Source organism: Amblyraja radiata, chromosome 1 (genome assembly GCF_010909765.2).
Source record: "Amblyraja radiata isolate CabotCenter1 chromosome 1, sAmbRad1.1.pri, whole genome shotgun sequence".
Classification (NCBI taxonomy): Eukaryota; Metazoa; Chordata; class Chondrichthyes; order Rajiformes; family Rajidae; genus Amblyraja; species Amblyraja radiata.
In genome coordinates, this window is record NC_045956.1 from 14,623,708 (window position 1) to 14,651,692 (window position 27,985).

General features: G+C 43.2%; 1 protein-coding gene across 1 annotated transcript; it reads left to right on the forward strand.

Annotated features, from left to right (window-relative positions):
- Window positions 1–116: 116 nt before the first annotated feature.
- Window positions 117–27,977, forward strand: c1h4orf51 (chromosome 1 C4orf51 homolog). The gene is made up of 7 exons (XM_033023557.1): window positions 117–439; window positions 3,118–3,197; window positions 5,331–5,422; window positions 7,854–7,968; window positions 8,099–8,193; window positions 18,289–18,361; window positions 27,781–27,977. The coding sequence occupies exons 1-7, from the start codon at window positions 147–149 to the stop codon at window positions 27,975–27,977; spliced, it is 945 nt and encodes a 314-aa protein (XP_032879448.1). The 5' UTR covers window positions 117–146.
- The last annotated feature ends 8 nt before the right edge of the window (window positions 27,978–27,985 follow it).

A 27,985-nucleotide genomic window follows, 5' to 3' on the forward strand; every position in this document is an offset into this window, starting at 1 on the left:
CATTGATTCGTCCAGGTTGTGGGAGGTGCACCACAGGCCCCGTTGCTTAGCAAATGATCAACAAAGCCAATTACTTCACCAGAAGTGGCAGAACTGCTTCAACCTCTCTAAAAACAAAGTTTCTGTTCCTCAAGTGAATATTTAAGATGACAAATAACTATCTGCAATCCCGCTCTGCTTACCCTCCAAAGTATCTGAAGAAATCCTTTGCTCAGGTGGAAACCAAGCACTTTCAAATGCCATTCTGTTGTTTAGATGCTGAGGAATTTGAGAAAATTAAGCACAAAGCAAGTGCTGTCTGGAGAGAAGAACATGAGAATGGACTGAAAAGCGTGACTACTTATTCAGCTGAATATAAAAAAAAGCAACTGGATGAACCAACTCAGAACCTGGTCCGACCACACTCCCCAACCAGACGGAATAAACCCCATCCATCAGAGTAAGGAATATTTACTAATAATTAACAGAATTTAATACTATATATTTTTATTTAACATATAACATTTAATACTATATATTCTCTAATATATATATATATAACATTTAAAATATATATTTGTTTAAAAAAAATTAAAACTAGTTAAAGGCATTCTGATAGTGACACACAATTTGTTTAGTAAAGCAGAAACCCTTATTTTCTTTAGACAAGACAACGATAGAGATTTTAAAGGATAATTGTAAATTATCTATAGCAGATCCCGATAACTTTGCAAATGAATCAAATTAAACACGTGTCTTAAATTATCCAAAATCGGAGCAATTCATTGTGACTGATAAACACATTTTGGGTCATCCTGTAAATTTAAATATGAAATAGTTTCCACTACACTGTACACAGTGAATCTATATTGGAGATATCTTCATTGTCATGAATGAATATTTGAACAACATGTAATGCCATGACTTTGAAATTTAAAAAAACATTGAGATGTAGAATTAAAAGTATTTCAAATTTGCACAATTCAATTAAAGAATATTTCACAATTAACGCTACTGTCTTAATATAGAATTAAATCTCTTTGAAGTAACAAGACAATTCTCCCCTAATTCACTTCCATGTGTGTGATGCTGGAAGTAATAAATGTTACCCCAGCAGTGGAAATTATTGATTCAGTCCCAATTTCTCTCCAGCAGTGTTTCCTGAAAGGCACAATCACAAGAAGGTTTGAATGTGATGCTATTTGTAATCCAATAATCTGCTGATGACCTCCTGAATTTCCGAGGCCAAATGATCAATAGACAATAGGTGCAGGAGTAGGCCATTTGGCCCTTTGAGCCCGCACCGCCGTTCAATGTGATCATGGCTGATCATCCACAATCAGTACGCATCCTGCCTCCTCCCCATATCCCCTGACTTTGCTATCTTCAGGAGCCCTATCTAGCTCTCTCTTGAAAGTATCCAGAGAACCGGCCTCCACCACGCTCTGAGGAAGAGAATTCCACAGACTCACAACTCAATGTGTGAAAAAATGTTTCCTCATCTCCGTTCTAAATGGCTTACCCGTTATTCTTAAACTGTGGCCGCTGGTTCTGGACTCCCCCAACATCGGGAACATGTTTCCTGCCTCTAGCGTGTCCAAACCCTTAATAATCTTATATTAACTCCTCTTGTTATGAAGGCCAACATACCATTTGCTTTCTTCACTGCCTGCTGTACCTGCATGCTTACTTTCATTGACTGATGAACAAGGACAACCAGATCCCATTGTACTTCCCATTTTCCCAACTAGATACCATTTAGATAGTAATCTGCCTTCCTGTTTTTGCCACCAAAGTGGATAACCTCACATTTATCCACATTAAACTGCATCTGCCATGCATCTGCCCACTCACCCAACCTGTCCAAGTCACCCTGCATTCTCATAGCATCCTCACATCCTCACAGTTCACACTGCCACCCAGCTGTGTGTCATCTGCAAATTTGCTAATGTTACTTGTAATCCCTTCATCTAATTCATTAATATATATTGTAAATAGTTGCGGTCCCAGCACCAAGTCTTGCGATACCCCATTAGTCACTGCCTGCCATTCTGAAAGGGACCCGTTAATCCCTATACTTTGTTTCCTGTCTGCCAACCAATTTTCTATCCATGTCAGCACTCTACCCCCAATACCATGTGCCCTAATTTTGCCCACTAATCTCCTATGTGGGACCTTATCAAATGCTTTCTGAAAGTCCAGGTACACTACATCCACTGGCTCTCCCTTGTCCATTTTCCTTGTTACATCCTTCAAAAAATGCTAGAAGATTAGTCAAGCATCATTTCCCCTTCGTAAATCCATGCTGACTCGGACCGATCCTGTTACTGCTATCCAAATGTGCATCTATTTCATCTTTTATAATTGACTCCAGCATCTTCCCCACCACCGATGTCAGGCTAACTGGTCTATAATTCCCTGTTTTCTCTCTCCCTCCTTTCTTAAAAAGTGGGATAACATTAGCTACCCTCCAATCCACAGGAACTGATCCTGAGTCTATAGAACATTGGAAAATGATCACCAATGCATCCATGATTTCTAGAGCCACTTCCTTAAGTACCCTGGGATGCAGACCATCAGGCCCTGGGGATTTATCAGCCTTCACTCCCATCAGTCTACCCAACACAATTTCTTGCCCAATGTGGATTTCCTTCAGTTCCTCCGTCATCCCAGATCCTCTGGCCACTACTATATCAGGAAGATTGCTTGTGTCTTCCTTAGTGAAGACAGATCCAACGTACCTGTTCAACTCATCTGCCATTTCTTTGTTCCCCATAATAGAATAGAACTGCAGATGCCGGAAATCTGAAAACAAAATGCTTGAAGAAGAATACAGAGTTAATATTTCAAGTTAAGAACCTTTATCTGAATTGGAAAAAGAGAGAATACAAAGCAGATTAGGTTTAGGTTCATAGTTGTCACATGTACCGAGGATCAGTGAAAAGCTTTATTTTGCATGCTATCCAATCTTTCAAGATATTATTAAAATTTGGGGTAAGCTCATGTGGTCAGGTGACCTATTTTTGCTTGTAATTGATATGCTTGTATGCATGTTATATTACTTTGTGGGTGCAAGTATTAAGAGTATCCAGTCTTAAACTGAAAAATGAACAAACTATAATTTGTCATCTTTTTCAGGTTATTTTTAGTGACTCGGCTTCATAAAATTCCAAGACACTACAACACAGCTAAAGGTGCATCCATCTTGCCATCACGAGGTACACAGAGAGCTCGTTAATATGTGGCATGTTTCAGCAGAGGATTTGGCGAATGAATCGATAGGCAAAAGTCCAGTGACATCCAAAATAAGTACCGATTCTGTAACCTTAACTGAATATGATACAAGTCATTATATTGTGTGGTAAATCTAAAATTAAATGACCCAGTGCCCATTTTTGGCTGCAAAATAATATAACCATATAACAATGACAGCACGGAAACAGGCCATCTCGGCCCTACAAGTCCGTGCCGAACAACTTTTTTCCCTTAGTCCCACCTGCCTGCACTCATACCATAACCCTCCATTCCCTTCTCATCCATATGCCTATCCAATTTATTTTTAAATGATACCAACGAACCTGCCGCCACCACTTCCACTGGAAGCTCATTCCACACCGCTACCACTCTCTGAGTAAAGAAGTTCCCCCTCATGTTACCCCTAAACTTCTGTCCCTTAATTCTGAAGTCATGTCCTCTTGTTTGAATCTTCCCTATTCTCAAAGGGAAAAGCTTGATCACATCAACTCTGTCTATCCCTCTCATCATTTTAAAGACCTCTATCAAGTCCCCCCTTAACCTTCTGCGCTCCAGAGAATAAAGACCTAACTTATTCAACCTATCTCTGTAACTTAGTTGTTGAAACCCAGGCAACATTCTAGTAAATCTCCTCTGTACTCTCTCTATTTTGTTGACATCCTTCCTATAATTGGGCGACCAAAATGAATGCCTAAACCTCTAACATGGCAAGTGAGGAGTGCACATTGATTATTAGAGGTACAGCAGCTGCCACAAGGAAGAAAGCAATTTGTAGTTACAAGTTAGACAAAAATGCTGGAGAAACTCAGCGGGTGCAGCAGCATCTATGGAGCGAAGGAAATAGGCAACGTTTCAGGCCGAAACCCTTCTTCAGACCTAGTTTGTCTTTAGTCACTTGTGTTTAGATGGCAATGGATTATCTGTTGCCTTCCATACCCCATTTTTGAAAACTATTGATATCATTGAAACTAACTAGTGAAGACAGAATAAAATGTGTTCCTTTAAATCTTTAGCAATTCTAATACTGTTTGAAATGGCCTGTTTAATATTGCATGCTGCCTGAGTTCAGGAATATTAATTCCACTCCTAGTTTTACATTCAGCTATAAACTGGCTATTGCAGAGTGCATCCATAAATGATTTATTTAAAGAAATTCCCATGTGAATGTTGAATGCAGGATTGCTCTTCCTAAGACCCACAAGCCACGCACAATCCTCCTGGCCATTATAACTTCAGTATCTCCTATCTCAGACACTAAATTCCAGATTGCGCTCAATGCTTTCCTGGATCCCAATTGCCAGAAGTCATGTTTTCTTCTATCCCTACTTTCTCTCATTCACCCCTGCTCTCCACTCTCCTTGCTTATCACATCTTCCCAATTTCCTCCTCTGGCTACTATTCCTCCTCAGATGGCTCCTATTCCTTCCTCTTTGACTCCCTTTTCTTTGTCAGCCATGTTCTAGGGCAGCACGGTGGCACATTGATAGAGTTGCTGCCTTACAGCACTAGAGACCCAGGTTCCATCCTGACCCTGGGTGCTGTCTGTACGGAGTTTGTACGTTCTCCCCGTGACCACATGGGTTTTCCCCGGCTGCTCCGGATTCCACCCACCCTCCAAAGACGTACAGGTTTGTAAGTTAATTGGCTTCGGTAAAGATTCTAAATTGTCCCTAGTGTGTGTAGGATAGTGTTAATGTTCAGGGATCGCTGGTCGGTGTGGACTCGGTGGGCCGAAGGGCCTGTTTCCGTGCTGTATCTCTAAACTAAACTAAACTAATGTTGGTTGCCCTTTCTCGAACACACACCTTAGCAGAGAATGGTCGCAGATGACATAATTGGCTGAAACTTGAACACCTTTGTAATGGTAAACATCCTGGGTTATTGGGTGTCCACAGATCATCTGCTCAATAATAATGAGGCTCAATATTGCATGTACCTTGAATCAAGTAACTCAGGCATGGGGGCTGTTCACCACATCTCCAACATGCTTATTTTGTTCTAGATTTCTGCCTGCACTCTGAAGAAATATCAGTACCTAATGATCTGTGCATTGACAGGGAAAGGGTTTTTACACACAGTTATTCTTCTTTTGGCAGATAAATGGGAAGAAGTTCTCAGACTGTCACCAGGATGGTGTAAATCTAATCCACTTCCACAGGCAGCAGTAAATAGTAACAGAACCAGAGAGGTATGTAAACAAAGTATTTGTAGTTTGGTGATTTTTATATCTAATAGCTGTTTAGGCCTGAAATCTGTCTAATAAAGTGAAATAAGCAGAATTTAGGCAGGCAGCAAATGAAGCAGTTAAAATAACTGAAGCAGTTAAAAATATGAAAGGCTTACTAAACTTTCAGAAGGCTTTCGACAAGGTCCCACATAAGAGATTAGTATACAAACTTAAAGCACACGGTATTGGGGGTTCAGTATTGATGTGGATAGAGAACTGGCTGGCAGACAGGAGGCAAAGAGTAGGAGTAAACGGGTCCTTTTCACAATGGCAGGCAGTGACTAATGGGGTACCGCAAGGCTCAGTGCTGGGACCCCAGCTATTTACGATATATATTAATGATTTGGACGAGGGAATTGAATGCAACATCTCCAAGTTTGCGGATGACACGAAGCTGGGGGGCAGTGTTAGCTGTGTGGAGGATGCTAGGAGGCTGCAAGGTGACTTGGATAGGCTGGGTGAGTGGGCAAATGCATGGCAGATGCAGTATAATGTGGATAAATGTGAGGTTATCCACTTTGGTGGCAAAAACAGGAAAGTAGACTATTATCTGAATGGTGGCCGATTAGGAAAGGGGGAGATGCAACGAGACCTGGGTGTCATGGTACACCAGTCATTAAAAGTAGGCATGCAGGTGCAGCAGGCAGTGAAGAAGGTGAATGGTATGTTAGCATTCATAGCAAAAGGATTTGAGTATAGGAGCAGGGAGATTCTACTGCAGTTGTACAGGGTCTTGGTGAGACCACACCTGGAGTATTGCGTACAGTTTTGGTCTCCTAATCTGAGGAAAGACATTCTTGCCATAGAGGGAGTACAGATAAGATTCACCAGACTGATTCCTGGGATGTCAGGACTTTCATATGAAGAAAGACTGGATAGACTCGGTTTGTACTCGCTAGAATTTAGAGGATTGAGGGGGGATCTTATAGAAACTTACAAAATTCTTAAGGGGTTGGACAGGCTAGATGCAGGAAGATTGTTCCCGATGTTGGGGAAGTCCAGAACAAGGGGTCACAGTATAAGGATAAGGGGGAAATCTTTTAGGACCGAGATGAGGAAAACATTTTTCACACAGAGAGTGGTGAATCTCTGGAATTCTCTGCCACAGAAGGTAGTTGAGGCCAGTCCATTGGCTATATTTAAGAGGAAGTTAGATGTGGCCCTTGTGGCTAAAGGGATCAGGGGGTATGGAGAGAAGGCAGGTACAGGATACTGAGTTGGATGATCAGCCATGATCATATTGAATGGCGGTGCAGGCTCAAAGGGCCGAATGGCCTACTCCTGCACCTATTTTCTATGTTTCTATGTTTCTAAATATTATTGATACTGGAAGCACATTTTCTAAGGATTCATCACTGTGAACTTAGTTGCAAAATTCATCCCCATTAAAATTGGCAAGACCCTTCATGAAGGAAGCACCTGTCTGACATACCATGACATATGTGAACATCTTTAACAATCAGAAAAGCATGCAAGCAAACGTTTTAAAAGTGAAACCATTTAAAAACATTCCAATCAATTAAACTAAACCATTTAAATAACTTCAAACATTTAAAACAATGTTATATAATTAAAAAGCAAAACTTTTAATTTATTTTTTGACTAAATTAGCTTAACCTCCCTTATTTATTGCAACCAGTCATCTCCAGATAAGTTAAAGATGTTATTTGTCCTGCACCAGGTTTAATATGGTTCAGGGGTTGCAGGGAAATTGGAGAGATAAAGCAAGTTTGCACTTTACTGCTAGGTCACCGGGAACTGTTGGATTGGTCTTTTTTCATCTTTTATTGTGGCCATTGTTCCCACCGTTATAGATATATACTAGTGTTTCTATCAGCTCTCCTGTCATTTCATTCATAATAAATGAGTACATTCCGTTCGGATCTGGGATTCCATCATCTTTTAGATGTGCTAAGTTGTCAACTATATTCTGCCCTATTTTCCCAATTGCATTAATTATTTTTTAAGAGTTTCCAGTGAAATGCTCACTTCAAAACCTTGGTCGTAGATACAGAGGCAGAGATCAGAGAGCATGGAAACTGGCCTTCAGCCCACCTGGCCTGCATTGACCATCAATAACTCATTTTACACCAGTTCTTCTCTAATCCATTTAATTTATCCCCTAGACTTTATCACAAGAGGAGCAATCTTTAGTAATAACTGTAACAATAGGACAATTTCTTTGTCAATACCAATTAGCTTTCTTTTCTGGCTTTGTCGTGGTCCTTTCCTAACTTTATATTTTCCTCTGCTGCTCATGTGTCTAAAGGAGCTTTGATTTCTGTTCACAACTTTGATGTGATTTTGTAATTGCTGTTCAGCAGAGTACGCAGGGCGCAGTTGTCCGACTCGTGATGCATCTCTCTTCAGTATTCCTTTTCATTCCCATCAGAAACAACAAAAATTGACTGATGTGATCGCAGTCTGTTCGTCATTTCAGACGCTCTTCAGTAACTCAAACACAGTCATGGTAGCAGAGGCCTGGATGAAGTTTGCCAATGAAAAAGGTAAAGAGTTGTGACTCCGAGCCTGAGCCAACGGAAACCATTGTTATTTTCTGTTTCAGAAAACCTCTGACATTTTCAGATTGAATGTTTGACAGAGGTTATGACAACATGACTTATCTTGGCTCTTTAGATCGCCAGGCTGTGAACAGAATGATGGACTGTGCCATCAGTGCATCAGTGGATATAACAAGAAGTAACACTCCAAGGCAAAGCTACATCAGTCAAGTAAGTAACTGATATTACAAGGTGAGAGCAATTTATTACTACGACAGATACACACTGCCCATTCACACACCAGTCAGAAGTGAAAATTAATAGTGTTTGATAGTTTATTGTAAAACACAGGAAAAACATGGTTATTGTTGCAGAATTAATTCAAATCTAAATAGATCTAAAAAGAGTGCAAATGCAATGCTAGCATTTATTTCATGAGGGCTTGTGTACAAACACAAGGATGTAATTCTGAGCTCTATAAGGCGCTAGCAAGACCACATTTAGAATATCGCAAGCAATTTTGGGCACCACATCTGAGGAAGGTTGTGCTGGCTCTGGAGAGGGTCCAGATGAGGTTTACGAGAATGATCCCAGGAGTAGGTTAACCTATGATGAGTGTTAGTAGGCACTGGGCCTGTACTTGATGGAGTTTAGAAGATAGAGGGGGGGACCTCATTGAAACGTACAAAATGGTGAAAGGCTTTGTGAGGATGTGGAGAGGATGTTTCCACTAGTGGGAGAGTCTAGGACTAGAGGTCATAGCCTCAGAATTAAAGGATGTTCTTTTAGGAAAGAGATGAGGAGAAATTTATTTAGTCAGAGGGTGGTGAATCTATGGAATTATTTGCTAGAGAAGGTGGCCAAGTCAGTGGATATTTTTAAGGCAGAGATAGATAGATTTTTGAATAGTACAGGTGTCATAGGTTATGGGAAGAAGGCAGGAGAATGGGGTTAGGAGGGAGAGATAGATCGGCCATGATTGAATGGCGGAGTATTCAATTCAATTCAACTTTATTGTCATTGCTCAGATACAAGTATGGGTACAACGAAATGTAGTTTAGCGTCAGTCCGTAGTAATAGTGCAATATAGAAATAAAAATACAGAATAAGCAAACAATGTGGATGGAGAGACTGGAGAAATCTATCGGCGGGACTCCGAGTTCAGCAATGTGATAGTGTTGTTATAGAAGCTGTTCCTCATCCTACTAGTACGAGACCTGAGGCTCCTGTACCGCCTCCCTGATGGGAGGAGGGCAAACAGTCCATGGTTGGGGTGGGAGGGGTCTTTGATGATCTTCCCGGCCCGTCTCAGACACCGTTTTCGGTGGAGGGCATCCATGGCAGGGAGCAGGGCACCGATGATGTACTGAGCGGTTTTCACCACCCGTTGTAGTGCCTTCCTGTACGCTACGGTGCAACTGCTGTACCATACCGTGAAGCAGGTGGTCAGGATGCTTTCGATGGTACAGCGGTAAAAGTTGGTCAGGATCTGGGGGGACAGGTGAGCTTTCTTGAGCCTCCTCAGGAAGTAAAGGCGCTGCTGCGCCTTTTTGATCAGCTTGGAGGTGTTGAGGGACCAGGACAGATCCTCCGAGATGTGTACCCAGAGGAATTTGTAGTTGGAGACGCGCTCCACCTCAGTCCCGTTTATGTGGATGGGGGTATGTCTGCCCCCTGTTCTTCCTGAAGTCAACAATAATTTCCTTCATATTCTTGGAGTTGAGGACGAGGTTATTGTTGGAACACCAGGCTGTCAGGTGCTGGACCTCCTCCCTGTAGGCTGACTCGTCATTGTCACTAATCAGTCCTACCACCGTGGTGTCGTCGGCAAATTTAATGATGGCGTTGGAGCCATTCTTAGGGATGCAGTCATGGGTGAAGAGGGAGTAGAGGAGAGGGCTGAGCACACAGCCCTGTGGCACGCCGGTGTTCAGTGTTATAGTGGAGGAGGTGAGGTTGTTGACCCTAACAGACTGTGGTCTGTTGGTGAGGAAATCCAGTGTCCAATTGCAGAGGGAGGTGGAGATGCCAAGTCCGCTGAGTTTGGTGATCAAGCTGGCGGGGATGACAGTGTTGAAGGCGGAGCTGAAATCAATGAACAGCAACCTGATGTAGGTGTTATTGCTGTCCAGGTGGGTCAGGGCAGAGTGTAGGGCCGCCGATATGGCGTCCTCTGTAGACCTGTTGGTCCGGTAGGCAAACTGATGGGGGTCCAGTGTGGGGCGGAGGCTGGCTTTGAGGTGAGCCAAGATCAGCCGCTCAAAGCACTTTGCAATGACAGGGGTGAGTGCCACTGGGCGGAAATCGTTGAGGCTCCCTGTGGCTGATTGTTTGGGCACTGGCACGATGGTTGATGTCTTGAGGCAAGTGGGGACAACACCCTGGGCCAGTGACAGATTGAAAATGTCAGTGAAGACCAGGGATAGTTGTCCAGCACATGCCCAGAGCACCCGCCCGGGGATGCCATCGGGGCCGACAGCTTTGCGCTCATTCACCTTGCTCAGTGCATCTTGTACAGCAGAGGTGGAGAGACTGAGGGGTTGTTCATTCGGGGGTGGGGCAGCTTTGATGGCTGGGGTTTTGTTGTCCCGGTCAAAGCGAGCATAGAAATGGTTTAGCTCATCAGGAAGGGAGGCGTTGTCTGGGGGGGGGGGGGTGTTAACTTTATGGTAATCGGCAATGGATTTGATTCCTTGCCACATGCGCCTGGGGTCAGAGTTGTTTTGGAAATGCTCCTCAATCCGCCGTTTGTGATTGAGTTTAGCATTCCTAATTCCCTTTTTCAGATTGGCCCTGGATGAGCTGTATCCCTCAGCGTTGCCAGATCTGAAAGCGGCATCGCGAGCCTTCAGCAGGAGTCTGACCTCCCTGCTCATCCACGGCTTCTGGTTAGGGAAGGTCTTTATTTCTTTGTGGGTAGTGACGTTATCAGTGCAGAATTTTATATAGTCCAAAACGGTTGAGGTGTAGGAGTTGATGTCCACTTGGGAGTTAAAGGTGGCCTGGGTGGCAAACAGACTCCAGTCTGTTTGGTGAAACTGTTCCTGTAAAACAGAGACTGCCCCCTCAGGCCAAACCTTCACTGTCTTCACGGTAGGTTTCACACGTCTGATCAGAGGTGTGTATTTGGGGAGCAGGAACAAAGAGAGGTGGTCAGACTAACCAAGGTGGGGGAGGGGGACGGCTTTGTAGGCTTCAGTGATATTAGTGTATACTAAGTCCAGAATATTGTTTCCTCTGGTTGGGCAGGAAACATGCCGATGGAACCTGGGGAGTACAGTTTTAAGGTCGGAGTGGTTGAAATCACCCGCAACAATAAATGCCCCCTCTGGGTGTGCAGTTAGTTGTTTGCTGATAGCAGCTTGCAGCTCTTCCATTGCTAGCCTGGCATTAGCGTCCAGGGGTACATAGGCTGCAGTGATAACCATCAATGTAAATTCCCTGGGCAGATAGAAGGGCCTTCACTTTATCATCAGGTATTCCAGGTCAGCAGAGCAGTGACTACCAATCCTAACAACGTCCGTACACCATGAGTTGTTCACATAGATGCACAGTCCGCCGCCCTTGGTCTTACCGGAGTCCTCCGCTGTTCTGTCGGCCCTGAAGACAGTGCGCCCCTCCAGCTCGATGGCGTTGCCCGGGACGTTGTCGTTGAGCCATGTTTCGATGAAGACCATGGCGTTGCAGTCGGCGATCCGTCTGTGTGTGGTGATCCGCAGCCGTAACTCGATGGACCTAACTCAGTTATGATTGTATGGTATCTAGTGGAATTCCCATCCACAGAAGGCAGTGGAGGCCAATTCATTGGATGTTTTCAAGAGAGAATTAGATTTCGCTCTTGGGGCTAATGGAATCAAGGGGTCTGGGGGAAAAGCAGGAACAGGGTACTGATTTTCGATGATCAGCAATAATCATATTGAATGGCGGTGCTGGCTCGAGGGGCCTACTCCTGCTCCTATTTTTCTATGTTTCTATGAGTTAATTAGATGCTCACAATGTAAGAATTGATCACTTAAACTTTCCATTTGAAGTGATCAAGGGAGTGGGCAGTGACCTGAAGACAGTGCTGTGCGGTGGCTGAAGGAGGACTCACTGGTGATATTCGCTAGTCGGGAGTGGGATTGGGAAACAGGGCTTTAAACGGCCGGAGAGAGGGTGGGAGTCAGGGGTGGGCCGCAAGGTCATTCCGTTCACATTGAGTTTTCATTTTATATTTGTTTTATTTAAGTTTCTGACATCCCAAGGTGCTTTAGACACATGGGATGGGTGTCATGAGCGGGTTGGGGTGTATTGTCGTTTCATTATTGTAGTCCAGAGAGGCTCTGGATCTGAGGGTGTTCAACCTGTCCAAGTAAATGTGTTTTTGAAATTATTTTGCCTGCTGTCAAAAATCGGAGCAGAATTCACCCCAGGCTGGAGAAGTAATTTGTATTTCACAAGGTAGACAAAAATGCTGTAGAAACTCAGCGGGTACAGCAGCATCTATGGAGCGAAGGAAATAGGCAACGTTTCTGGCCGAAACCCTTCACAGTGGCTCTCACTATCTCTGGCACGCCACCCTCTTTATTAATGCATGTATTTGACGTTGTTTATGCCTTTAATATTTTTCCAAGACTCTTTGATCAGAAAGTTTATCTGCCACATATCGATCCAATGTGACAAACAGTACTACTCATTAATAAAGAAATACATTATTTTTGGGTGGGAAACAGAAAAAAACTGCCAATGCTGTAAAATCTGTAATTAAATGAGAAAATACTGGAAATGCTCAGCAGTCAGGCAGCATCTGTGGAAAGAGAAACAATTTTAGGTTTAGTTTAGAGATACGGCGCAGAAACAGGCCCTTCGGCCCATCGAGTCCACACCGACCAGTGATCCCCGCACACTAACACTATCCTACACACACTAAGGGACAATTTACACATGCACCAAGCCAATTAACCTACAAACCTGTATGTTTTTGGAGTGTGGGAGGAAGCAAAAGATCTCGGAGTAAACCCATGCAAGTCACAGGGAGAACATACAAACTCAGTACAGACAACCTTCGAAGTCGGGATCGAACCCGGGTCTCCGACGCTGCAAGCGCTGTAAGGCATCAGCTCTACCGCTCCACCACCTGCTAATTGTTAGCAGACATTTCCTTCTGAGCAGATGATGTCGGAACTGCTGAATTTTAAATTATTTTCAGTTTTCTTTTTGTCAGTATAACATATAATAACATATAACAATTACAGCACGGAAACAGGCCATCTCGACCCTTCTAGTCCGTGCCGAACACATAATCTCCCCTAGTCCCATATACCTGCGCTCAGACCATAACCCTCCATTCCTTTCCCATCCATATAACTATCCAATTTATTTTTAAATGATAAAAACGAACCTGCCTCCACCACCTTCACTGGAAGCTCATTCCACACAGCTACCACTCTCTGAGTAAAGAAGTTCCCCCTCATGTTACCCCTAAACTTCAGTCCCTTAATTCTCAAGTCATGTCCCCTTGTTTGAATCTTCCCTACTCTCAGTGGGAAAAGCTTTTCCACGTCAACTCTGTCTATCCCTCTCATCATTTTAAAGACCTCTATCAAGTCCCCCCTTAACCTTCTGCGCTCCAAAGAATAAAGCCCTAACTTGTTCAACCTTTCTCTGTAACTTAGTTGCTGAAACCCAGGCAACATTCTAGTAAATCTCCTCTGTACTCTCTCTATTTTGTTGACATCCTTCCTATAATTAGGCGACCAAAATTGTACACCATACTCCAGAATTGGCCTCACCAATGCCTTGTACAATTTTAACATTACATCCCAACTTCTATACTCAGTGAACATGAGTATGACAAACGTATTTAGTGGTTTTGGTGAGGGCCATCCCTGTACACACGCAGGCAGCACAGTGGCGCAGCGCCGGAGACCCTGGTTTGATCCTGATTACGGGTGCTGTCTGTGCGAAGTTCGCACGTTCTCCCTGTGATCCCGGTGGGTTTTCCTCCGGCTCTTTCTGTTTCCTCCCACATTCTAAAGAGGAATGTTTGTAGGTTAATTGGTTTCTGTAAACTGCCCCAGTGTGTAGGACATAGAACCAGTGTACGGGTGATCGATGGTTGGCTGAAGGACCTGTTTCCACACTGCGTCTCTAAGTAGCCATCCAATGACAAATGTTGCAGCTTTTATTATAGGAGCCATCCAGCGTCCAAGCATTTTAAGTAACATAACTCTTGATAGTCATTATTTTAGCATGGACGGTATTTGTTTATATTTTTTATCATTTTCGTCTTTCTTGATGACATATCTGACTTGGGAACAGACAGGTAACCTGTTTTTAAGTTTCTGCCATAACACTTTGTAACTTGTCTGTAGAAAATAAGCCACGCAACACAGGTTGACTGATTATTGTGAAATGCAGTATAACAAAGTGCTCTTATAGTTACAGGCACCAAGTGTGGTTGTTCTATTTCAGCCACAGACTTATTAAAATAAAAAGACAATGGTTTATTTCAGACCAGCACGGCTGTTGTGGGCTGATGAGCCTGTTTCCTGCTGTACAACTCTTCAAGTCTACGACTTTATTTAGGGTTTCGCTGCTGAAGTTTTTAATTTCAATCGCATGTAGTTTGGGACAGACTGTCGGCTGGTGCATTGACTTCCAGAGCAACAACACTGGCCAAAGATCAATGTTGTACATGATTGAGGGTTAAGATCTGCTTTACATATTTTGGGAGGCGTTCGCTGTCCACGTTAATTTCCCAACCTGGCGCTTCGACACCATTGTCCAAACAACCATACATGAGTGTTAAACATGGCAAGTGTTAAATTCAGGAACAAGGCTAGAGGAGGTACAGATGAATCTCTGCCTCAGCCGGAAGGGCTGTTTGGTCTCTGGATGGTGGTGAGGATGGTGATGGAGGGAGAGGTGTTGTTGTGTGCTACCTGCTCCAGGTGAGGAGGGGGCTGTGGACCCCCAGCAGGACCAAAAACAAGACCTGTCAAAGGGCGGATGAGAAGTTGCGATCACTGTCGTACATGGCATTGTAAGGCACCATGCCCGTTGACGTTTTCAACAATGATGATGATGATGATGATGATTACTGTATGTACATAGAGCCATAAAGCGTGGGAACAGGCCAACTTGTCTACACCGACCAACATGCCCAATCCACACTAGTCCCACCTGCCCGTGCTTGACCCATATCCCTCTAAACCTATCCTATCCATGTACCTGTCTAAATGTTTCTTAAAGTGTCAAGCATATGTTCTTGACAAGAGGGTCAAAGTCTTAAGGATGATCCAGCAGCTTTCAGCAGACAGAGTTAAATCTGACAGCCTGAACATTCTGCGCAACAGTCAGCAACCCACTAATGTTTGTACAATACACAAAGCTTACTGTCCACGGAGATGTCTTGCTCCAACCGCATAATGCATGTTGGGCTCACATCCACAATATTAATATACATTTGTGATAAAGGATGCAGCGGTTGTTCACCTGATTGATTCCTGGGATGGCATCAGAAGACCATCGCTCATTCTTCTAAACTTGAGAGCATGATCTGAATGAAATCTCCAGCAATGTTACTTCCACAACTGAGAGGACACAGCCAGAGGTCACAGTATCAATAAAAGGGGTCAGCCGCTCAAGGCACAGATCAAAATTAATAACCACCCTGCTGTGGAAACTCAGTTATTCATGATTATCAAGAAAATTAAGGAATCTGAGATTGGTGTCGGATGGCAATGTGGAGGAGGACTGTGAATGACGCCAAGTGACTTTTTCCTGCTTCTGGAGGAGAAGGAGGAGATCCTTCTTCCCTGTGGCTATCAAACTGTACAACTCCTCTCCCTTCTGTCGTGGGGTAGACTGATCCCCCCCCCCCCCCCCCCCCCACCTCCCCAATCTTTGCACATCCCCAATCCTTTCCACTCATCACTTTAATTTCATGTTCCGTGTGCTTTGTGTTTTTATGACAGATGGTAGATCAATTTCCCTCCTGGGATAAATATTCTATTATATTGTATCGTAATTCTTATATCCTTAGAACAGTGGTAGCGCAAACCAATATCCAGTGCACAGATTCATCAAAGGATCACTGATAAATTTACTTTTTGCTGTGGGATTGGGTCTGGGGCCAGAAGATTTAAGGGTGGGTGGGCCGGTCCCACCAGCATGCGCCTGCATGCGGCGAGCATGACCAAACCAGAAGCGGGGGCCGCGCGGAGGTCGAGTGAGTGACGTGAAGGTCGCGGATTAGGTCGCCGCAGTGGGACAGCCCCTTTAGGAAGTCATTATTATTGACTCCAACATTTGGAGGCCAATCAGCCGACAAACCTGCACGTCTTTGGGATGTGGAAGGAAACCAGAGCATCCGGCGGAAACATACGTGGTCATAGGAAGATGTGCAAGCTCCACACAGACAGCACCCGAGGTCAGGATCTAAAATCTGTTTCCGGTGCTGTAACTCTGTAGCTCTACCAGCTGTGTCGCAGCGCTGCCCCCAACAACTACCATCCTTTGCCACTTTGCATTCTCTAGTTTTTGATGAAATACCTAGAATTTGTCATGTATTGATCTTATAGCCAATTTTCTGCGTCCATTCTAGAGAACCTTTTCTTCAGATCACTTGCCTTATTTAAATTGAATTTGGACCCAAGGTATTCACCCTCAAAGTCAGGAATTTTACCATAATATGACCATTGTTCCCGAAACACCATTCGTGTCTCAGGTCATAAGTAAGGTCTAATGTTAGAATGCAGAGGTTGGCACTGATTTGATTTGAATTTTGCATTGTGCTTGCCAGTCACTTTTGTGGCTGGGTACGAGAAGATAATTGAATGTTATAATGGATAAGGTGGATTTCTTGATTGACTATATGGTCTTTTCTTGTTAATATTTCAAATATGATTTAGTGAACTTTATACCGGTTTACAAATACATACTGTAAATTAGAATAAAAGACATCAGTTTACGTATGTAATAAGGTTAGAAGAAAAATAATACATGGGGTAGAAAAAGGGCAAGAAATTGTAGTTAGAATAGACTGCTTCAGAAGGACAAGCAAGCGGTTCAACAATACAATGGTATAGCTGCTGTTCTCAAATAGAAACACCTTCTCCAAGGCTTTTTCACAATAATGCTGGGAATATCAGGTTGGTGTCATGTGACACCTATGGAGGGGAGGACCTCAGCCACAGAGGAGCGAGAGTGGGTGAAAGAATGTAAATGAGTATTGTTCTTTAGAAAATGGGGAAGGGTAGGAAGGCAGAGGGTGCGAGATAAGGAAGATGAGTGAAGGTGGGAGACGGATTTCATTGGAAGAAATCAGGGAGAATGTCAATGAAAGAGTTAAACCAGATCCTGCAGAGAAGTGGGAAGGTGCTTGTGAACCCAGCAGTAACTAGATTGCCTCCTTGGTTGCTGTGGCTAAGAGTTCACACTTCCACCTCCTATGATCTTGGCATTTTAGTGTCACAATAGACAGGGACAAATTAAATCTTCAAGATTTTTTGAAACACATTCATGTAAGGTGCAGTTTTCTGATCTGAGAGGCCATTTACTTAATGTCAGGAAGCGAAGTGATTTATATGCACTGAACAGTCAATGACTAATTGAAGACATTTCTGAGTAAAAATTAATATGGACAATTATTTTCCTAGTTTACAACATATGCAGAGTACAGAGTTGTACCATGGCTGGAAATGTGAACAATATCCTAATGTCAAATGTACCTTCAATGATATGACTACATTTTTTGTGAATGTATACATTACATTACTTGTTCAAAAGGGAACTGCAGATGCTGGAATATCGAAGGTACACAAAATTGCTGGGGAAACTCAGCGGGTGCAGCAGCATCTATGGAGCGAAGGAAATAGGCGACGTTTCGGGCCGAAACCCTTCTTCAGACTGAAGAAACGAGTCTGAAGAAGGGTTTCGGCCCGAAACGTCGCCTATTTCCTTCGCTCCATAGATGCTGCTGCACCCGCTGAGTTTCCCCAGCAATTTTGTGTACCTTACATTACATTACTTGTTACTTTCAAAAGCATACAGTGATTAGACACAAGAGGGCGCTCCAGGACAAACCCTCTTTCATTCCTTTGCCTCCTGGTTTGTTTCTGTGGGATGTTTGCAACAGCTATCATCCACCTTCAATTAATATAGTTTAAACAAAGTAACCGGATTGCTGTTGGCCGTAAACTGCTGATACATTTCTCGATGTTACAACGTGAAAAAGTGGAGTAAAGTTCATGGAGGCTCTTCAGTGACAATAAATGTCATTTTGTTTGTGGTTAAAGTTGTTTCATTCATGGTTTATCATTCATGTCTGTTCTTCATTATTAGGCGCTGTCCAGATTTGTCAAGTGCCAATACATAACTTCAATTAACCACTGGTTGCAGAAAGCTAAAAATGAAGGCAAGTTATTATCAGTTGGAAACCATGAGTAATAACTTTAAGCTAGCTTGTGTTGTAGGTGTTTTATCTTACACTAACATTAACGTTTAATCAGATTTATGTTAAGATTATTCATAGAGTTGTACAGCACATAAACAGGCTCTTTTATCCCATCATCTACTGGCCAGCCATCAAGTATTTATCTCTGCTGAATCCATGTACCCGCATTTGGTCCGTAGCCTTCTGATTTAACAATTCAAAATGTTCCACTGGACATTTAAATTTTACGAGAGTGGTTCCGTCACCCATTAAGGCAGTGTGCTCCAGATTCCAACCAGCACCTCCTGAAAAGCTTCCTCCAACAACAGTTATTTTGAAAATGCCAGGAACCACATCACCCCGATGAAAACTGCTGATGACATTAACATGAAACAAAATAGCGCCAGATACTAACTGCTTAGCATGGATATTTATCATAGCAGAAGAGGACAGCATGCCAGATAAACCAAGGAAACTAATACTGAACACGCACAGAATTTTCACAACAAATGCATGCAAATTAGAAGCAATGATGAAAATAATGGCATGATGGAAAGAGAAATTCCTCTGAGCACATGACTTGCTTCCCAGTTTTCTGTAAGATTATAGGTGAGAACAGTGCAGATGCTTGAAATGTAATCACTTGATTCAGAAATATTCCTTTAGGTTGAACATCTTTGCATACGATTCTTCTATTTAAGAAAGATGAGTCATTTAAATATGATAGGAAGGAAACCAGGGAGTTTCGAAGGATGAGAGGACACTTCGTTGAAACATATAAGATTATTAAGAGTCTGGACACGCTATAGGCGGGAAACATGTTCCCAATGTTGGGGGAGTCCAGAACCAGGGGCCACAGTTTAAGAATAAGGAGTAAGCCATTTAGAACCGAGACGAGGAAACACTTTTTCTCACACAGAGTAGTGAGTCTGTGGAATTCTCTGCCTCAGAGGGCGGTGGAGGCCGGTTCTCTGGATGCTTTCAAGAGAGAGCTAGATAGGGCTCTTAAAAATAGCGGAGTCAGGGGATATGGGGAGAAGGCAGGAACGGGGTACTGATTGGGGATGATCATCCCATTGAATGGCTCGAAGGGCCAAATGGCCTACTCCTGCACACCTGTATGGATGGACCTTTCTTGGCAAGGTTATAAATGGCTTTCAGATTTGTTTTGTTTTCTTCGCCTCAGCTTTGAGATTTTATCACCAAAGTGACCATCTCAATTATCTTAGTTGAGAATGAGAGATTCTTGTGCAAGTGGAACAGTTCATAAGACAAGTACAGAAGCTGCAATTAAAGAAAAACACTGTGCTGCCCATCCAATTAGTACAGGCCTTTATCTGCCTTGTGGGCAACTAATTGATTTACTCCCTTCTCTCTCATCCATCAAACCTTGATGTCGTTTATGGCTCAACAATTAATTCTAGAAAAGTAATCCCACAGCCCTGCATTTCTCTTTGTGAAGATGTTTTCCTTGTTACCTGTTGTGAATCTGTTATTTCAATCTTGTCGTGCTCAGTCTACATTCCAGGGTTTCTTATCTGTTGGCAAAATAATAGTTCTGTCTATTCTCCCTTATGTTTGCATAATTTTGAACACAAAGCAGAATACTGAGCTATGATCAGATATATAATTGTAAAACCTTAAGTGAAAACCTTCGTATTTATGAATAGGATTTAAGGAGTTACAAAATATCGAACATTGAACGGTACAGCATGGGACCAGGTCCTTTGGCCCACAATGTCTATGCCAACTTAAACTAACCCCCTCATGTCTTGAGTGGTGAGAGTTGGTGCTCGAATGCAGTTTCTGATACTCAGATACATATCCTCAATTTGTAAACCAAAGGTTCAAACGTTCATTCATTGTCACATACACCAATTGGTGCAGTGAAATTCGAGTTGCCATTGCAGCACATTAATAAGAATACAACATAACATTATAAAGGAATTTAACAATAAACATAAAAACATCCCCGCACAATGGTCCCCTCTGTGAGGGAAGACACAAAGTCTAGTCCCCATCCCCATGTCCACCCATAGTCGGGCCTATTGAGGCCTCCACAGTCGCCGCTACGGGGCCCGATGTTTCAGGCCCTTCTTGCCAGGTGATGGTGCTCCGGTGTCAGGAGAACCCTCTCAGCGGCTTGGGATACCTGGAACGGCCGCTTCCTTACCGGAGACCGCGGCTTCCGAAGCCAACATGCCGCGCTGGACGGAGCTCCACCACTGGCGATCTCGGCGAGAGATCCCAGGCTCCGTGGTGTTAAAGTTAAATGGAAGCTTCAGTATAAAGTACCCTGCCTCGCAAATTTCTTCAATTGTATCATTCTATTGACTACAGATGTAATACAAAATGTACTGAAGCCGCTCTACAACAGGGTGGCATAACAGTGCAGCAGATGTTACTGTTCCAACAATCTGCATTCAGTCCTAACTCCAGTGCAGTTGGTGTGGAGTTTGCATTGTGACTGTGACACTCCTGGCTACTTCAGCTTTCTCCCACAGCTCGTGCTGATTAGTAGGTTGGTTGGATATTGTAATATGTGCAGGGTGTTGGTGGGTGAATCAGAGTGGAGCTGACGGCATGTGGGACAGAATCATTTACAAGGAAACAAATGGGGGTCATGGGATTGATGGGATTATTATCAAAACTGGTATAGACCTGAAGATCAAATAGACACCTTCTATGTCACAAAATAAATATAAAATAACATGTGTAGGAAAGAACTGCAGATGTTGGTTTAAATCGAAGGTAGACACAAAAAGCTGGAGTAACTCAGCGGGACAGGCAGCATCTCTGGAGAGAAGGAATGGGTGACGTTTCGGGTCGAGACCCTTCTTCAGACCATTAGTTGTTGAGAATGAATTCAGGGCACAATCTGTATTACTAAAAGTCTGTTCTTGACCGGTTTTGGCCATCTGTGCTGCGATTTCCGAGAGAACGCCGCCACCTACGGCCGTCATTTTTGGCCACCTTGCTCAGAGCCCCCCTCCGCCGCATGTGTGCCGAGGATTTTACCCGTCGATTAAAAATGACAGAGATATTAATGCTTTTACAAAATTCCCCATTCTCTCTGCTGCCCCCGCTGGCGGCAGGGGGGAGGGACTATAAAATCAGGAAGTGGTGTGCCACACAGTCTCTTCAAGATGGAGGAAGGCAGAGGGTCATGTTTCTCTGAGCTGTGAATAACACTGAACACATGTCAACTCAAATGTAAGTGCCCTTAGTGGTTCTAAAATGCTTGCAGAATGTGTCTATTGGTTCTAAAGCTTGCAAAAAAATGTCTATTGGTTCTAAAGCTTGCAAAACAATGTCTATTGGTTCTAAAGCTTGCAAAAAATGTCTATTGGTTCTAAAGCTTGCAAAAAAATGTCCATTGGTTCTAAAGCTTGCAAAACGTGTCTCTATTGGTTCTAATGCTTGCAAAAATATGTCTATTGGTTCTAAAGCTTGCAAAAATATGTCTATTGGTTCTAAAGCTGGCAAAAATATGTCTATAGGTTCTAAAGCTGGCAAAAATATGTCTATTGGTTCTAAAGCTTGCAAAAAAAGTCTATTGGTTCTAAAGCTTGCAAAAAATATCTATTGGTTCTAAAGCTTGCAAAAAAATTACTACTGGTTCTAAAGCTTGCAAAAAGTGTCTATTGGTTCTAAAGCTTGCAAAAAAAGTCTATTGGTTCTAAAGCTTGCAAAAAATGTCTATTGGTTCTAAAGCTTGCAAAAAATGTCTATTGGTTCTAAAGCTGGCAAAAAAATGACTATTGGTTCTAAAGCTTGCAAAAAAAAGTCTATTGGTTCTAAAATGGTTCATACTAGCGCTCCAGAACCCCCCCCCCCCCCCTCCTCCTCCTCCTCCTCCTCCCCCCTCCCTGGTTGGCTTGGCTTGGGTGTGTCTTGAAATTGAAAGGCACTACTTACTGCAAATGGTGGCATGAAGTTGAAAGGCACTACTTACTGCAAATGGTGGCTTGGGTGTGGCTTGAAGTTGAAAGACACTACTTACTGCAAATGATGGCTTGGGTGTGGCTTGAAGTTGAAAGACACCACTTACTGCAAATGGTGGCTTGGGAGCTTTGACTTGAAGTTGAAAGGCACTACTTACTGCAAATGGAGGCTTGGGAGCTTTGGCTTGAAGTTGAAAGGCACTATTACTGCGAATGGTGGCTTGGTTGCTTTGGCTTGAAGTTGAAAGGCACTACTTACTGCAAATGGTAGCTTGGGTGTGGCTTGAAGTTGAAAGACACCACACTGCAAATGGTGGCATGAAGTTGAAAGGCACTACTTACTGCAAATGGGGGCGTGGGTGTGGCTTGAAGTTGAAAGGCACCACTTACTGCAGATGGTAGCTTGGGTGCAATGGCTTGAAGTTAAAATGCATTACTTACTGCAAATGGGGGCGTGGGTGTGGCTTGAAGTTGAAAGGCACCACTTACTGCAGATGGTAGCTTGGGTGATTTGGCTTGAAGTTGAAAGGCACTACTTACTGCAAATTGTGGCTTGAAGTTGAAAGGCACTATTTACTGCAAGTGGTGGCTTGGGAGCTTTGGTTTGAAGTTGAAAGGCACTGCTTACTGCAAGTGGTGGCGGGAGCTTTGGTTTGAAGTTGAAAGGCACTACTTACTGCAAATGGTTGCTTGGGTGCATTGGCTTGAAGTTGAAAGGCACTATTTACTGCTAATGGTGGCATGAAGTTGAAAGGCATTATTACTGCAAATGGTGGCTTGGTTGCTTTGGCTTGAAGTTGAAAGGCACTACTTACTGCAAATGGTGGCTTGGGTGTGGCTTGAAGTTGAAAGGCACCTCTTACTGCTAATGGTGGCTTGGGTGTGGCTTGGGTGTGGTTTGAAGTTGAAAGCCACTACTTACTGCAAATGGTGGCATGGGTGCATTGGCTTGAAGTTGAAAGGCGCCACTTACTGCAAATGGTGGCATGAGGTTGAAAGGCACTACTTACTGCAAATGGTGGCTTGGGTGCTTTGGCTTGAAGTTAAAAGGCACTACTGTAAATGCACTTACTTCCTGTTTGCACTGTATATTGATTTTAGATAAAACGCTTCCACTTACGGCTGTGATTTTTGGCCATCTTACTCAGTCCTCCTCCGCTGAGCAGGTGCAGAGAATTCTTCCCATCAATGAAAAATAAAAGTGTTATTAGTTTTAAAAGAAATGTTGAGAATCTCTCTCCTGTCAATCACTCCATGAAAACCACACATTTTCCGGTGGGGGGGAGGGGTTATAATACTGGGAAATGTGGGTGTGGCTCAGTCTCTGCAAGATGGAGGAGGGAGAGGTCACGACTCGCTGTCTTTAGTGGCTTTGCAACCTAAAAGGGTTTCGGCCCGAAACGTTGCCTATTTCCTTCGCTCCATAGATGCTGCTGTACCCGCTGAGTTTCTCCAGCATTTTTGTGTACCCAGGAGAACATGCTTAGATAACGTTTCAGGTCGGAATCCTTCCTCAGACTTTGAACAGTGAACTTAGTAGAAATAGGAACAGTGTGCAAGACGTTGTGGGATGTCGTGTACAGGGCTGAGGCAGTCTATTTGCCCTTCTGCCCCCACCAGCTGTACCAGCCGGTGCTTCTCTATTCTTATCTACAGTGGCTTGCAAAAGTATTCATACCCCTTGAGCTTTTCCACATTTTGTCACGTTACAACCACATACGTAAATGTATTTTATTGGGATTTTATGTGAAAGACCAACACAAAGTGGTGCATAATTGTGAAGTGGAAGGAAAATGGTACATGGTTTTCAATTTTTTTTACAAATAAAAAACTGAAAAGTGTGGCGTGCAAAAGTATTCAGCCCCCATGAGTCAATACTTTGTAGAACCACCTTTCGCTGCAATTACAGCTGCAAGTCTTTTGGGGTATGTCTCTACCAGCTTTGCACATCTAGAGACTGACATTTTTGCCCATTCTTCTTTGCAAAATAGCTCAAGCTCAGTCAGATTGGATGGAGAGCGTCTGTGAACAGCAATTTTCAAGTCTTGCCAGAGATTCTCAATTGCATTTAGGTCTGGACTTTGACTGGGCCATTCTAACACATGAATATGCTTTGATCTAAACCACTCCATTGTAGCTCTGGCTGTATGTTTAGGGTCGTTGTCCTGCTGGAAGGTGAACCTCCGCCCCAGTCTCAAGTCTTTTGCAGACTCTAACAGGTTTTCTTCCAAGATTGCCCTGTATTTGGCTCCATCCATCTTCCCATCAACTCTGACCAGCTACCCTGTCCCTGCTGAAGAAAAGCATCCCCACAGCATGATGCTGCCACCACCATGTTTCACAGTGGGGATGGTGTGTTCAGGGTGATGTGCAGTGTTAGTTTTCCGCCACACATAGCGTTTTGCATTTAGGCCAAAAACTTCAATTTTGGTCTCATCTGACCAGAGCACCTTCCTCCACATGTTTGCTGTGTCCCCCTCATGGCTTGTGGCAAACTGCAAACTGGACTTCTTATGGCTTTTTTTCAACAATGGCTTTCTTCTTGCCACTCTTCCATAAAGGCCCGATTTGTGGAGTGCACGACTAATAGTTGTCCTGTGGACAGATTCTCCCACCTGAGCTGTGGATCTCTGCAGCTCCTCCAGAGTTACCATGGGCCTCTTGGCTGCTTCTCTGATCAATGCTCTTCTTGCCCAGCCTGTCAGTTTAGGTGGACGGCCATGTCTTGGTAGGTTTGCAGTTGTGCCATACTCTTTCCATTTTCGGATGATGGATTGAACAGTGCTCCGTGAGATGTTCAAAGCTTGGGATATTTTTTTATAACCTAACCCTGCTTTAAACTTCTCCACAACTTTATCCCTGACCTGTCTGGTGTGTTCCTTGGGCTTCATGATGCTGTTTGTTCACTAATGTTCTCTAACAAACCTCTGAGGCCTTCACAGAACAGCTGTATTTATACTGAGATTAGATTACACACAAGTGGACTCTATTTACTAATTAGGTGACTTCTGAAGGCAATTGGTTGCACTGGATTTTATTTAGGGGTATCAGAGTAAAGGGGGCTGAATACTTTTGCACACCACACTTTTCAGTATTTAATTTGTAAAAAAATTTGAAAACCATGTATCATTTTCCTTCCACTTCACAATTATGCGCCACTTTGTGTTGGTCTATCACATAAAATCCCAATAAAATACATTTACGTTTGTGGTTGTAACGTGACAAAATGTGGAAAAGTTCAAGGAGTATGAATACTTTTGCAAGCCACTGTATTTACAAAAATTGCTCTAATTGTGGGCAAACAATACTTAGCGGCAGTACAACACTTACATCCTTCAATGCCACTCTTGCCTCCAAGCTGCAAAATGTTTTACACATTACTCTCACAGCCATCAAATTGTACAAATCTAACAGTAACAAAATTGTACAGAATCGTGGAACGTTGTTTGAGTTTCCGTTATTTGTTCATTGCTATCAGCTATTCGTAGGAAATTTAAACTCGTAACATAGAGACAAGGTAGTCCACCTTGACTGTGCCAGGTTGCTCACACTCCCCAGCTCTTTCTGCATAACCCTGTAAATGAGTCGTTTTTATGTATTTATCCAGGAATACTTCACGTTAGTAGACTCTGTGTCCACCAGCTGTCCATATGCTGTGGGAAGAATGGTTCCCCAATATTTGTTTTTTAAGATTCAGATGATCAGTCCATGGATTGAGCTGTTGACCCCGTTTCATTTTCTTCTGTTTTGACCTGTTATACTTCCACCATTTTCTCTTTTAGTTATAGGGTGATACAGCGTGGAAACAGGCCCTTCGGCCCAACTTGTCCACACCGGCCAACAAGTCCCATCTAAACTAGTCCCACCTGCCCATGTTTGGTCCATATCCCTCCAAACCTGTCCTATCCATGCACCTGTCTTAACTGTTTCTTAAACTTTGGGATAGTCCCAGCCTCAACTACCTCCTCTGGCAGCTTGTTACATACCCCCACCACCCTTTGTGTGAAAAAGCTTCCATTGACTTGGCCTCCACAGCCTTCTGTAGCAAAGAATTTCACAGATTCACCGCCCCCTGACAAAATTAATTCCCCCTCATCTCCTTCCTAAAGGAATGTGCTCTAGTCCTAGACTCCCATTAGTGGAAACATCCTCTACACAACCACTATCCAAGCCTTTCACTATTCGGTACGTTTCAATGAAGTCCCCCCTGATTCTTCTAAACTCCAGAGAGTACAGGCCCAGTGCCATCAAACGCTCATCATGTCAACCCACTCATTCCTGGGATCTTTCTTGTAAACCTCCTCTTGACCCTCTCCAGGGCCAGCACATCCTTCCTCAGATATGTGCCCAAAATTGCTCACAAATACTCCAAATGCAGCCTGACCAGCACCTTAAAATAGAGACTCAGCATTACATCCTTGTTTTTGTATTCTAGCCCTCTTGAAATAAATGAGTATGCCTTCTTTACTATCGATTCGACTTGCAGATTCACTTTTTGGGAATCCTGCACCAGCATTCCCAAGTGCCTTTGGACCTCTGATTTCTGGATTCTCTCCCCATTTAGAAAATAGTCTACTATTTAGTCAACTTTATTCCTACTACCAAAATGCATGACTCCACACTTTGCTACACTATATTCCACCCGTCACTTCTCAGCCCACCGTGTCCAAGTCCTTCTGCATCTCAAGGACGTGCAGATCTGTCGGCTAATTTGCCCGATGTATATTGATGAGTGGTAGAATCTGGCTGTGATGTTGTGGGGATAAAGTTAACGAAAATGTGTGGAAAATAAAATGGGATAGCATATTAGGTTCATTATTGTCATATTAGTGTATATCGGTGCTCAATGATCAGCATGGACGTGATGGGTCAAAGGGATGTGTCATCAGTTAATATCTGTGTGACATCAAAATTACAAATGAAATCCCATTTAACTGTGCATGTTATTCTCGACTTTGGTATCCTACCGCTTGAATTAAGTCTCAATTTTGTTATCAAGCCAGATTACATTCAGCTCTGTAACGCTGCCTATATTTATTTAATGTGTATCACAGAATTTTCTGTTGCTAAAGATCTTCTAAATGAGCATGATGTTTCTCCCTACCCATATTGTCTGGGGTCATACATTAGCCAGCCCTGAACAAATCCAACTTCATGGTTACTATTACTGTAGTCAGCTTTTTCTCTCTCAAATTCATTGCTTATTAAATAACTTGAATTAAAATTCCCCAGCTACCATTGTAGGATTTGAACTCGTATCACTGGGTCATTGGTCCAGACGTCAAACAATGCTATAGTCCCCTTACCACACTGATATTTTGGCAGGCTTGTTTTCAATTGTCAAGATTAAGTTCTGGAAATACACTCACTCTCCTTTGACATACTCTTCTCCCTCAAATTGTTCCTTAAGATGTTTCTTAAATCTGGTCTAAAGTTTCTTTTTTTCCCCCTTTACAGAAACCTTGGCAGTGGAACGGCTACTGAGAACTCTCTCTCGTATCAATCCTCGAAATGTACAAGGTCCTCACTTCCAACTGGCAAACTGTGCCTGCCTGTGTGAGATGACATCCAAGCCATACATCTATGATTATCAAATACACCCAGAGTGGGTGACCCAGCCTTGGCACACTCAGTACAGAAAAATGCAAACATGAAAATTATA

Coding starts and splice junctions, on each gene's coding strand:
- c1h4orf51 (XM_033023557.1), top strand. CDS start 147: ATGACAAATAACTATCTGCAATCCCGCTCTGCTTACCCTCCAAAGTAT. Junction 5,423..7,853: donor ATAGTAACAGAACCAGAGAG/GTATGTAAACAA, acceptor CATTCCCATCAG/AAACAACAAAAATTGACTGA. Junction 18,362..27,780: donor GCAGAAAGCTAAAAATGAAG/GCAAGTTATTAT, acceptor CCCCCTTTACAG/AAACCTTGGCAGTGGAACGG.